At 36.7% G+C, this 13,929-nt stretch overlaps 1 protein-coding gene across 3 annotated transcripts in view; it reads right to left on the reverse strand.

Annotated features, from left to right (window-relative positions):
- Window positions 1-5,928: 5,928 nt before the first annotated feature.
- The window catches only part of CTNNA2 (catenin alpha 2), a 476,528-nt gene continuing 468,527 nt past the window's right edge, over window positions 5,929-13,929 (reverse strand). For all 3 annotated transcript variants that reach the window (XM_035547255.2, XM_035547256.2, XM_035547253.1), the window contains one exon: window positions 5,929-7,082. In XM_035547255.2, coding sequence (XP_035403148.1) covers window positions 6,795-7,082 — 288 coding nt within the window. In that variant the 3' untranslated portion in view covers window positions 5,929-6,794. The remainder of the gene's footprint in view (window positions 7,083-13,929) is intronic.

Consider the following 13,929-nt stretch of genomic DNA (forward strand, 5'->3'; position numbering starts at 1 on the left):
GGCAGCCCACAACAGTACAATAACAAACTAAGATAGTATTTGTGCATGTGTATGTGTGTGTAGACTTGGATTAATACTTGACATTCAGCACTGTTTTTCGTGCCGTGCATTTGATGATGGTGTTTAAACAGGAGCCTCCATTACTTCAGCAGTTTTAGTGGATCAAGACTTTTTTTCATCTGAGAATTTATGAGAAAGCTTAGCAGGCTTTATTCTATTGTTTATTTATTTACTTATGTATTTTCTTCTCATCTGTTTTCTTGATTGCATAGCAAGCCACATTTGCTCTGTCTGCTGCCTTGTGGACCAGCAATGAACCACAGACTGAGCAGCATGATGCAGCCCAGGTCTCCGCAGGGGTCTCTGACCTCTGCCTACCGTGTCCTGTCCTGCACAGCCACCCTCTAGCTATAGGAGCCAGATTGTAGATGTTTACCTTGAACAAGGCTGGCACAGATCTAAAATGCTATAGGTGACATTTGCTCTTGCAGCAGTGATGTCTGGACCTGTCCAAACACCGTTCTGTAGACCCATGGTATTAGCACAAAGTGAAATCGGAAATATTGCATCAGCCAGGGAAAGCATGATGTGCCCAGCTGATGTCCATATACCTTTACTTCTTTTCAAAATTTAACCTCAAGTAAGCTACATCAAAATAAACACTTATTTTTGTTATTTCAACCTTTTTTTCTTCACTGATTTCCAAGACAATAGTCATTGTTGACGAGATCCCGTGATGGCTTTGAGATGACTATACCACATTAATAAATGTGCCATTTTGTCATGTGGTTCAGGTTTCATTCCAGACCATATTACCAGGGATACTGAAATGTAGTGTTTTGTATTCTCCTCCTCCCAAAGTTACTCACTTAAGCATTATTAAAGTACAAAATAGCATGTCTTTTGCACAAACACTATTTTTCAGAAACAGAATACAAACTCTTCTCATGGCATTTTTAGAAGTAAAGTAGTGAGGAAAATGTTTGCTTCAATTGTCTAAAACTCAAATATCAGCCCTAAAATGTTACCAGGTGAAACAGTTACACAAGTAAGTCCACTTCAATCATGAGACTTTCCACTGTTTCAGCCTTTGAGATGAGCTCTCCTGTCCATAACACTTACACTACAGCTTTTTCATGCTGAAATAAAAGCTTTCTATCTAAAAATGGGTAGTACCTGTAAAAGAGAAAGAACAGCTAAGATGGATCAATCAGAGCAGGGAAGAAAGCTATAAAGAAAGAGAAAAAGCTGCCAACAAGGTCTTACCTAATACAATTTTTGTCAGTCAAGAAAATGCCTATGATTTGTGAGCTTCTATCACCCCTTCCCATAGGTACTTCTTTCATAGTGTGTGCATGCAGAGTAGGTGCTAGGATTAAGTTGTGATTTTTTTATTTTCACTTAATCATTTAACAAGTCACTGTTGTATCTAAAAGAAAAATACAGATGAGCTCTGTGAACAACAGAAGCATCTGAAGGTTCATAATGGGAAAAGCTAAATTTTCTTCCTATGGAGTTCTGTTGACTACTCAATATGCAATATAGCTGACGTGTAAGATACATGTAGCGCTCCCCATGGTCTCATGCAGGGAACGTTTCCACCAAGCCATGCTAATATAAATCTGTATTTTAAACTGCTTCCAGTGAAAGGAGTCTTCTGTAGTGTCTGAGATCAAGGTAACATGATTTCTAGTAGTCACCGTCTGTAAAGGGAAAAGAGATTATGATCCCCCCCTGCCCCCCCCGCCAACACACACAGACACACTACACAATGACACAAGTGTACAAATCACCTTATATCATGGCACTAGGGAATATTGCAGAGCTTTTCTTCCCAGAGCAAGCAAATGGCTCACTGAAATACCCTAGACCTTCTGTGACCTGCCAGCTGTGCATACTGCAGATTTAAAAACCTGGCTTCAGGAGCAAATGAAGCAAGTTACGCAGTCTTTCACATAGCCCTGTGATCTTAATTTACTCCACAATTATAGCTTTATATATTATGTATAGCTTATATATTATGTATATTCCTTAAGGTCGCAGTTGTAGACCAGGGTCTAACTGATAATAAAACTTGTATATGACAACAGGGTCTCTTAGCTCCTGCAGGTTCCCTGCACTTGGCTGCATAACAGTGACTAATGCTGGGCAGCAGGTTAATGAAAATGAGGAGCCTGTGGTTCGTCTGAACCAGGCATGACTTCCATATAGCCAAATATATATTTATATATATACACACACATAAATACCCGATGTGATTGGACTGGGTGCTAGGTAATCTCATCTAGGCCCCCATTTCCCACTAAAGGTTGGAACTGATGATCTTCCAAGGTCACGTCCAACCTGGGCTGTTCTATGATTCTTATATACATACACATATATATGTATTGGAGGTGAAAAGCGGGTCATTAGGATCTTGAAAACTCAGTACAGACCACACAGAAGACCTTGTGAAACCCTAAAGATATTCAAGCTAAATAAAGGCAGCAACTGTTTCTTGAGGAGTAGATTGCTACTTGCTAGATTTTTGGCCACATAAATGTACATATATCTTGGGAATGCTCCTGTGTGCATGCATAGACTCTCACAAAGTACACATAAACACAGAAAGTTAAAGAAAAATAACCAAATATGATAAGAGAAAAGATTGTTTGTTTTTGTTTGTTTGTTTTTAATCTATCTTCCTTCTAGCAGCCAAATCTATGGTTCAGTGGGGAGATGGAGCCATTAAGGCAATTTAATATGACCTCCTGGAAATGCAGGCCAGAGAACCCCTTCTTTAATAATTTCTGCATGAGAAGTTTCTGAAGAAAGAAAGAAAAAAAAAAATGGATTGAATACATCCTTCTAGCAAAGTAATTACCTTTGAATATTACAGGAGGTTTTGGAAATATCACTTTGTTTCTCTTTCTTCCGTGTATTTAATTTTAGCAAGCATGGACAAAGGAGGTAAGTACAAAAATTTCACATTCTGCTTCAAGTCCAATATTACACAGGAATTACTAAACCACACTGGACCTCTGAAAGTTTACCAAGAGAAGCTAATATTAGGTAGCAACTTCTCACCTATGTCACCCCACCTGACCTAAATAAAAGAAAGAAACATTGCATAAGTAATTAAATATTTATTCCTTTAAAACTATAACTAGAGCAGGAAAATACAACATTTCTACCTCCCACAGCTTTTATCAAGCTGTCATGTTCTCCGTAGCTTGGTGTTAACTGAGTCATAAAGAGAAAAATATTTACAGCAGGAGAAATGTGTGAACCCTTGCCTGAGGTTGCACTTGGTCATTCAGTGAGAAACCAGAAAAATCCTTGAGACTATTCCTGATCTCTGCAGGTGCAATTCAACAGCAAGGTCAATATGTTCCAAATAAATGCTTAAGTTCATTGCTGTCATCACTAAGATGCAATAGGATGAACTGTCCATCCTTGGAAACAGCTTCAGCTGTGACGCTCTTCTTCCAGACAAACTACTGATGAAGTTTAAAACATTCTCTGTTCCAGTCTCCTGACTTCACAAGTATTCTTTCTCTGTCTTGCAAAAATAATTGAACAGAGTCTGATGTGAAAGATTTTCTGAAGGCATATCGAGTGAAATGAGATACATTACATTGCCTTATTTCAGTTAAAAGCCATTGGTTTAGATTGATGTTGGAGAGCTGGTTTAAAAAACAAACAAACAATGCAATTCTGGTTTTTGCTTGACAATCCCATTGAAATATACATTTTCATATGCAGGCTCATTTTGAGCCTATAAATATACATCTTCTTTATTAAATGTATTTCATAAAGACAGAGGAAACTTGTTTTGGCCAGCTTTCATGTGGACATGTAAAATAATTCTACGTATATATATATATATATATATATATATATATATAAAATATCTACCCAGTATTTTGTTCATGGATTGTTTCCTGTACGGCATTTCCACACCTTGCTCCATCTCTTTTTAAAATGCAAAAGAGCTGGACTATTGATCAGTATTTCACACTCTAATAGCACAGTAGCAAGAAAATATGGGATCAAAGTGAATCTGTGTTGAGCTTTATGCCCTACTTCCTTATTATAAAAGCATTTGTTCAACTTTAAGCATATGAATACTGCCATTTATATGCAGCCAAGCAATTAAATTCATGTATATGGTTAATGATGTAATTGACATCACTGGGAATTAAGGATAAGAAATGCTACCTATGAGTAATGCACTGAGTTACTTTACCACACTCAGGTTTCATTTCTTTGTCCCATACAAAACCTCTACTACTTTGTATTACTACACTTTGTTCAGTAGCAAATTGATGTAAAGCTATTTAACCATTTCAACTCTTCTCATTTTTAAACTCTTAATTTAATAAATAAACCACCATGGAAAAATAATCTTAGGAAAATTATTCTGAAAGTTATCTAAAAGTTCTCAGACTTTCTGTTTTCTCTGACTTCTTAATTCAGAAATTGGCTGTAGTTCTTGCTGAAGAAGGAAATTACAAAACTGAAATATTCTGCTAGCCCTTTTTCCACAGCTTTTTAAGGTGGTAAGTAAGCCAAAGCCCTTTCTCTAGCCTTCTCCTCATGGCTGCAGATCAAAAGATACAGCCATTCCTGGGAGAAGCATATAAGTCACTCTTGTAATTTGGGTTTCTAGTTTCTCACAGAGAACAAACAGTTGCTGGCGTATGAATAATGTGAAGAGTGACCACAGCATGGAAGACAAGGCTTGAATGAAAACTGCCTCTCGTTCAGGGATGCCTGCCTGACCTCCACACTGATCTTCAAACCAGTCATTTTCTGCACATTCATCTGCTAGAAACAAATCATTACTTAAAAATAACTGAATTCTGTGATCAAGAAACTTACAATTGTACTTTCTAGATGTAGCAATATAATTGCTTCTTATGCATTGTCAATAAAATTTGAAGATAAAATTTTCAAGGTTGTATGTATTCAAGAATATGTATGGTACCCGTATGTTTGGTTTGTGAACCAAGATGATAGTTGCAAAGAAACAGACACAGCTTTCTGATCCATGGTCCAGCATAGCTCTTCATAACACTACACTGGTGATGAGTTCCCTTTTGCTAGTGGAGGACTGGCTGTACTGAACATTTCCCAAATCCTCATCCATTAGTTTATTCCTACACTTTATGTCAGACCTTTTTATTATACAGAACTAAACAAAGCAAAAATCATGATTTCCTAGAAAGCCTTGGAGAATATATTTCTTTCTTTAGATTGTGTAGGAGGGCAATAGAACAAAATTAGGTACATTGCTATTCTGAGGAATAATAAATCTGATATAAGCATCCAAACACCTCTCAAAAACACTGTAAGGAATAGCTGTGTCGCTTATGGTATATCTCACTTTCTCACAGTGTTTCAGATCCCTTATGATATCACAAAAGTTATCGTATGTTGTTATTATATAATTACAAGAAAAATAAATGCATGCTTATTGCTTTGTTTTCAAATATACCACGACCTTTTCACAATTATAACACAACCTCTGTAGTTGAGAAAACTGTTGGGGTCAAAAGGGAATAAAAGCAGGTACTGCATTTCTTTGTGCAGTGGCCTTTATATATATCTATACAGTGTGGCATGATGATGATTTCCAAGTTTCTTAGATGTCAAGCTTACGAACTTATTAAAATGAACTATCCTCATGCTGTTTCTGAGGTGGTGTATTTGAACAAAAAATGTCATCACCTTCTTGGCATGTATGTCTCACATAAAGATTTAAACTATGTTTTTGACCCATTGCTCATATTTGGCTACCCTGATTATAAAAAAAGAACTGAGAAAATGAGTGTAATGTTGGTTTTCCTTGACTAAATAAATAAATAAAAGGAAACGAGGAAAATTAATCTGTCTACCTCAACTATGATGCAGAAGATAGTTGTTCATTAAAAGAGACGAGCCATATTGAGGATTCCAAGGTTAAATGAGTTTATTGAGTTAGTGGTTACAACGGCATGTCAGATACCTGTAATCCAAGCTACACCTACATAATTGCCTCTAAATTCTCACATTGTCAGTTTCCGTGTCTCTAAACATTCCACCACCAGGTCTTCTATTACTAATATAATAATAATAATAATCATAATCATAATATAAAAGGCAATGTCAATCACCATATTGTGCTTCATACTCCACCATAAGGAATTCAATTGGCAAAAGTAAACCTCTGTTCATATTAATGGGATTAATTGAAATGTGAGCAATCATAACACGACTAGAATATAAAGAACAAAATATGGTTTAAAAGAAGCATTTTAAAGATGAATTAGTTTGTATTTATTTTAAAAATTCACATACTATGATGAAGATGACTTAAAAGTTATATCATTTAATTATTGGGCCACACATTTAAGCATATTGGCTAGTACATTTTTGCACTGGAACAGAAGCAATACAAGCTTTATGGTCTACCATTACAATTCCATTTTTTTTTTCCACTTAATATACCTGCCAACCTAATGTTTCTTGCATGCATAAAAATTTCTGGGTTTAGACTTGAATTTATCATTTAATTCACACATACCCCTGTGATGCAAATTCTTTGGCCAAATTAATGCTATAGTTTAGATTAAAAAGTAAGCTTGGAATAAGTTCACTGAACATTAGAAGAGAACACCATAAATTTTGGCGTTGCAGAAAGTTAGTTACTTCAGTAGAGTCTCAGGTTGCATGCAGATTGACAGTTTTCCCCCACCCCATGCCAGACGCATACAAGTCGGCAGGTATGCATACAAAAAGAATATAAAACCCTCATGGTAAAGCTTAGTGTTTTAGAATGAATCCATAGCTTTAAATTCACTTAAGGCCTGTACAGGGGAAATATGTTTCTTCTGGGACCCTCTTCTCACTCTTGTCTGATATTCTTCTGGTTTTTCTCTCTTTACTAGAGGCTTCTTCTCAGGGGCCTTCATCTTCCAAGATACAACTGGTGAGTTCACTGCAGCAGTACCATAGACCTTCTGATACTTAGTAGAAGCTACATACGATGCCTTCACTGTAAGGACCACAGCGTTCATCAGATTTTTAGCTGCCTGGATGAGAGAAGTGGCACTGTCCAGCTAGGAAGAGAAAACAACATGAAATACAGCAGGGTTACTCCATGAGTGTGTCACTGGACCACTTCCTGACTGAAGTCTGCGTGCTCTCAGATCTCATTAAAGAGGAAATGAACACTGAGGATTAATCAAGATGCTTGTAGTAACAAGCACCATGTAAAAAGACTATGGTACTTCAAATAAACTATTTTAATAATTTAGAGGAAAAGTTTGTGTTGGCTGTTTTTTGTTGTTGATTCTTTTCCTATGGGTGAAGATCCAGTTTCCTCATTTTTCTCAAGAAAAAAAAGTTACTTCTCACTTGACCCTTTACAAATTTACTTTTAAATGTCAGAAACAGCAAAATAGCCCAGCAGAGATTTCCCAAGTGCCCAAGTGTTTTTTCTAACTATTCCTGTGAAGCCCAGGATAACACCCCCAGTGATGTCTAAAGGAGCAGTGTGAGGCTAGTGTAAAGCTTGTTAGGGAATACTGTCTGAAAAGACAAAAGAAGATTTTGAAACCCCTAAAGAACAAAAAAGATGAAACAGTTAAGTGCAGGTTTTTGTAGTTACTATAATATTTGAGCTACTTATGTTCACAAGTAATCTTACTTTATGCTTAGCAGGCTTTTTGTACATATACCCTTGTGTTTCTCCTGTGCATAAGACTGCCTTAGGTGCCTAGGTCCTGTGGAAGAGGCCTCAAGAACTTGTTGAACTTCAAACCATTTGGACTTCCAGTCAACAGGCTTCCATCATATACTGAAATCAAGTACATGTCCCTGCCCAAATATTTAAAAAAAATTTAAGCAGATAATGGGACTTCCAAAGCAATATTTCAATGTTCCAAAATACAAACTAGGCACTTGCCAAATCCAACTAGACAACCTCAAATCAATAGGTATTAAAAAATATGGTCTTAAGTACTGTAAAAATCTAGTTTACTATTTAGGATGTTCCTAAAATGTTGAAAAATTGGTATATACTGTTTGTGATAAAGCCTTTAAGTTCTACTATGGAAGCTGGCTTAAATTTTTAGAATTCTTTTCTAGTTTGAAGGAACTATTTTGGATGCAATGTTACTTTAGTCAGCATGGATTCATCATGACACAAACCTGGGAGGAGTGGCTGCACTGCCATTCAGAGGGACCTGGCCAGGCTGCTGAGTTGGGCAGTGAGGAACCTCATGAAGTTAAACAAAGGCAAGTGCAGGGTCCTTCACCTAGGGAAGAATAACCCCAAGCACCAGTACAGGCTGGGGGCCAACCTGTTGGAAAGCAGCTCTCTGGAGAAGGACCTGGGAGTCCTGGTGGAAAGCATGTTAACGGTGAGCCAGCTATGGGCCTTTGTGGCCAAGAAGGCCAGTGGTATCCTGGGGCGCATTAGGGAGAGTGTTGCCAGCAAGTTTACAGAGGTGATCCTCCCCCTCTACTCAGCCCTAGTGAGACCACACCTGGAGTATTGTGCCCAGTATTGAGCTGCCCGGTACAAGAGGGACACGGAACTACTGGAGCGAGTCCAGAGGAGGGCTACAAACATGATTAGGGGCCTGGAGCACCTCCTTTATGAAGAAAGGCTGAGAGAGCTGGGCCTGTTTAGCCTGGAGAAGAGAAGGCTGAGAGAGGATCTTACCAATGTATATCAGTGTCTTAAGGGAGGGTGTTAAGACAATGGGGCCAGACTCTTTTCAGTGGTTCCCAGTGAGAGGATGCGAAACAACAGGCACAAACACAGGAAGCTCAGCCTGAATGTGAGGAAAAAAATCTTCACTATGAGGGTGACAGGGCACTTGAACAGGCTGACCAGAGAGGTTGTAGAATCACCTTCTCTGGAGATATTCAAAACCTGTCTGGACATGATCCTGTGTAATGTGCTCTAGGTGACCCTGCTTGAGCAGGGAGGTTGGACTAGATGATCTCCAGAGGTCCCTTCCAACCTCAGCTGTTCCGTGATTCTGTAATTTCAGCTCTTTAATTCCACCCCACTTTCTCAATAAGTTCTTAGCTATTTTTAACTGGAACAAAAGGCTTGTCTCCCTACAAACCTTTCCTTTTGTATCTTTTGGGAGTATACAATTACTTAACATGAATTTTAAGTAAGGTAACTGGGACAAATACCCACAAGGCAATAATAATAATAATAAAAATTATAATTCACCTCAAATACTTTGAATCATTAACTGAATAAGAGAGTTCAGATTATAACTGCAGGAGAAACCTCATTCTGAAAAGTGTCAGTGACCAATGTGAAACAAAAATAGACATTACAGAAATCCTGTACCTGGAAGTACATTCATCTATAGACTTACCTATTATTTTGATTTCCTCAGCTGTGGTCTTATATTCAATATAATTCATTAAATACATAAACAGTTACATACAGAGAGGTCCAATACAGAAAAGCCTTTTGATGATTTTCACGTAGTTGGTGCCATTCCCTGAAATGCATAGTTAATTGCCTGTCCCCAGTAAATATTTTTCCTCGGGACTAATTTGCATTTTCTGTTAGTAAAAGAAACTAAGTTAAAAGATGGAAAATTATATTATATAGCAAAAACATGACTGTTCAATAGGCAGTAATGAAATATAATTCAGTATAGTGAATTCTATAACCGCACTACTGCATGATTTATAAGGCAATCTGTATGTTTGTTGGCAAATAACAGATCATACTCTATTAAATTAGGATATTGTAATTTACTGTTGAGATCTACAATCACACATTATTCATTGTTAAATAATTCTTTCTGAAACACCAGTGGATTGATTCTGAATATAAAGTGATACCACCAAATAGCATTTACTTCGTAATCAATGTGGATAAACTGACTGGATCATGCCTATATTGTACATTCCCATGAATTCCGTTTGTTGAAGACTTCTAATAGTCTCACATTTTCCAGCATTTCTTTGTGAAAAGAGGTCTGGTAGCTATTTTAAACGGGGCATATTCTAAGGAACTGAATGATTAAAGAATGCATGCTGAAATGAGGAGGCACATAAATTAGATACTTAAATCTATACAGAGGGTGCAATCTACATCTTTAAACACAGTAATAATTCTATGATGTTTATTGATGAGGGTGTGCAGAAGCATGTGTAATTCTGCAAGATCAGATGAGAATTGTATTGATGTCTTTTAGAAAACTATGTTACATATTCTGATGCCATTTTAATTACCTCCAGTTCCAATCTGCTGTTATAGCAGATAAGAGCTCCCTATCTTCGCCATTATTAATCTAATTTTAACGTGCAGGTATTTAGTCCTTGTCCTCAATAACCATTCATATTATACTATGCTTTCAAGTCTTGGAATCAGAAAAGAGACATAAAAATCCCGTAATAGTATTAGGATATGAGTGTTCTCCAAAATCTGCTGGTAACCACCCCATGTATCTAATTTGGCTACCTAAGCACTTCCAGTGATTTTCTTCTTGCCTCGAGCTCCTTGCTTGTATTCTGGCTCAAGTAAAGAAGAATTAAACTGAATGAACATCACTCCAATTAACATTTAGATCTTAATACACCACTGTGTTACATCAATTTTAAGCTTTGCTTCGCATCAGCAGAGCTACAGTGTCATAAAGCTAAAACGAGGCAGCAGCACGTTAATTCCTTACAAAATCTGTGTGTAGAGACATGCATTTTTCCAAACAGTTAATGTTGTTAATATTAATATTAATATTAATATTAATAATAAAGCGAGGGGTTGGGGGGCAGGGGAGCAAGGGGGAATTAACATTTCATATAAAAGTACCACTAGGAAGTTATTGCACAGTACAGGAGGCAAAATTCACTCCCTTCCAATTGTTAGGAAATTATGAATATAATAAAAGCTTTCTGTACAAACAACTAACAGTCTTTGACTAGCTACACAAAGTGAGAGTGTTCTGTTACTTAGATCTGTTTACAAATCCATTTAGGAAAAAGATCCCTTTCAAATACAAGAAATAAATCTAGGTTACTGGGCCATAAAACTTCAAGAAAAAAGAAGAACGGGGAAGATTCAGAATCACTGAAGAACTTGGGAATCACTGCGCTGGAGCTGGTCAGTTATCCAGGCTAAAACTGCCATCTACTCAGGAAAGGCATAAATCATTCAGAAAAAAAAATCAAAAAAAAAAGAAAGAAAAAAAAAAGATTTTGCTACCAGCTAACTTTGCAATTAATGAATGCAAAGCTAGAAGCAGCAGAGCTTATTATCTGCCAAGATTTTATTCTTATTTTTTTCGTGTTCTCCAAATCCATAATGCTTTGAGGAGTTTTTGATCTGCTTATAAATTGTGGTGCATTTTTCCTCCACTATCTGAAGAATTTTCCAGAATCTTGTGACAACAAGGATTTAATGCCTCTTTTACATATACATATACATAAAATGAAATAACCAGCAACTGCAATACCAAAATACCTGAAGAAGCGGAAGAGAACTGTACAGAGTTGCTAGTCAGGGAATATTTGAGCCAGGCAAGTAGAATGACCTGTGAAATTATAGGCCAGCTCAGCTGAGAGCGCTTCCAAACAAAATAATGCAAAGTCTATAACACACTCAGTAAATAAAGGGGGGAACGAGATGCAGTTAATGGTAACTGAATGGTTTTGTGGGTAAAACCATTTTATTTTCAAAGTAATCTGCATCATATTTTGATGTGATTAAATTTTGTGTTGCTTATAACAATGCTGTTGGTACAACTGGCTCTTTTAAAGGTGTTTTCCTTGGTACTACATAACAGTTTTACTAAAACTCAGCTGATACAAAATTAACATGGCACTTACATAATGATTGTAAATCGAAGTAACTACGTTTCCAAAATCATGTACAGGCAGTGAAATCATTGCTACACCGTGACTTTTGCAGTGGTCTCTTGAAGAAACCTGTTGTCAGCTTTATGTTATTTTTGTTAACATGCTGTTAACTTAACTGATTAAATTTGCAGATAACATTTGGGAAGCTGGTATATCATAAAGAGGATGAGTGATTGATATCTAATAAGCTGATAAAGGTCAGAAATGTAGATTTTACTTTGGACAGCTTTATAGCAGATGATACCTATTTACAGGATAAGGAACTTTATCATAGGCAGGAGTGAGTCAACATCTCATTGAATCAGTACAGATAATTAGATTAGATACAGCAAAATTGTGGAAAAGGAATAATATGAACCTTGAGTACATAAAAAGGAGGAGACTGATGAAAAAGGTTAAAAAATCATATTCAGTATATCATGTGTACCCAGCGGTGGCGTTCTCAATGCAGGAACAACATTGAAGAAGTGGAGAGAACATAAAGAACCTCAAGAAAAAAAGACGTTTTATGGGAAAGATTCAGACAGCTCTGTGTTTTCCACTAATAAAGCAAATGATTAAAAAATGAGTTGATCAAAATCAGCAAGTACATGGTAACAGAAATGTGATAATATTTCAGGTTTAACAGATAAGACAAAGATATAACAGAATATAATGGCTAGAAGGTAAAGCATGTAATTTTAGTTATTAATTAGATGAAAAGTTTTAGTAGTGATAGTAATTAATCACAAGAACTCGTGAAGGATAGTGATTCTATATCTGGAAATTGTGAAATCAATATTGGATGTTTTTGCTTAATATGTATACTCTAGTTTAGCATAACTATCGGAGATTTTCAAAGCATATTATTTCAGGGAGCCTACCCATCATTTATGCGGGCTGGTAGCTTAAATGATAACAATGGCCCACATTGACCTTTAAATGTATGAATGCAAAAATTTAGTGTCAAAAATTATTGATTAATAGAATTTAGTCTGTTTTACTTGGTACAGATTGGGAGGAGGAATTGTCTATTCAATATGTTGTGCCAGAGGAGGTTTAGAATGGACATTAGGAAGAATTTCTTCAGTGAGAGGGTAATTAAGCATTGGAACAGGCTGCTTAAGGAATTGGTGGGTTCCCCATCACTGGAGGGATTTAAGAGATGTTGTAGATGTGACACTAGGGGACATGGTTTAGTGACAGGACTCAGTAGGTCAGGTTGATGGTTGGACTTAACGATCTTAAAGGTCTTTCCAACCTAGATCGTTCTATGATTCTACATTGGAGAATCACACAACCCTTTGAATACTTTTGGCTAACACTTGATTTTATGCCTTTAGCAGATCATTTTGGCATTGTCAAGCCATTAAGGCTATCTGAGAATTCTAGGTGCATTCCCTGCTTCTCCTCCTGTTTGAAGCAAGTTTTGTGGACAGGTATAGGTTCTGTTACTACAATCCAAAAGTCAGTTAATAGCCTCTAGAGCAAATAAGGTTACATGAAACAGTTATGAATCTGGAGGGTGAATCAGAAATAACATTTTTCCACGTGACACTCTTACACAATAGAACATTTTCCTCTCAGCTGTGCTTAATAATAAATCTAGTCCTACATATGTATGTAAGATATATATAAAAATAAAAGAAAAAGCTCTTATTCATAGTACTCATCTTACACTTCTGTAGCACAGTGCATGCATAAAACATGATACTATTAGTGATAGCCAATGCAAGAATGGCCTATTTGCTATTCAGATGCACTCATCCCTATGGTGGGAGACATCTGCTATTTATCAGCACTACTACCCAATGCCTGAAGCCATATTTCAGTCAGTCACTTGAAGATGTGCATAAGGATTTTACTAGACGTGAGTCTGCTGTGAGAAAACTATCATATGCATTTGAAATTCTACAAGCAAAAAGTCATAATTTGGGATGCAAAGTGGTCACAATGGGGCTAAAAAGGGATAAGTGGGTACACAAAGAAAATGGTATTATGCTCATCTTTTCCTAGCTATTAATTTTCACATTTGATTGTGATTAACTTACTCCTTCAGACATGCTGATTATTTAATTCATTCGGGGG

This window comes from Cygnus atratus, chromosome 4, assembly GCF_013377495.2.
Source record: "Cygnus atratus isolate AKBS03 ecotype Queensland, Australia chromosome 4, CAtr_DNAZoo_HiC_assembly, whole genome shotgun sequence".
Classification (NCBI taxonomy): Eukaryota; Metazoa; Chordata; class Aves; order Anseriformes; family Anatidae; genus Cygnus; species Cygnus atratus.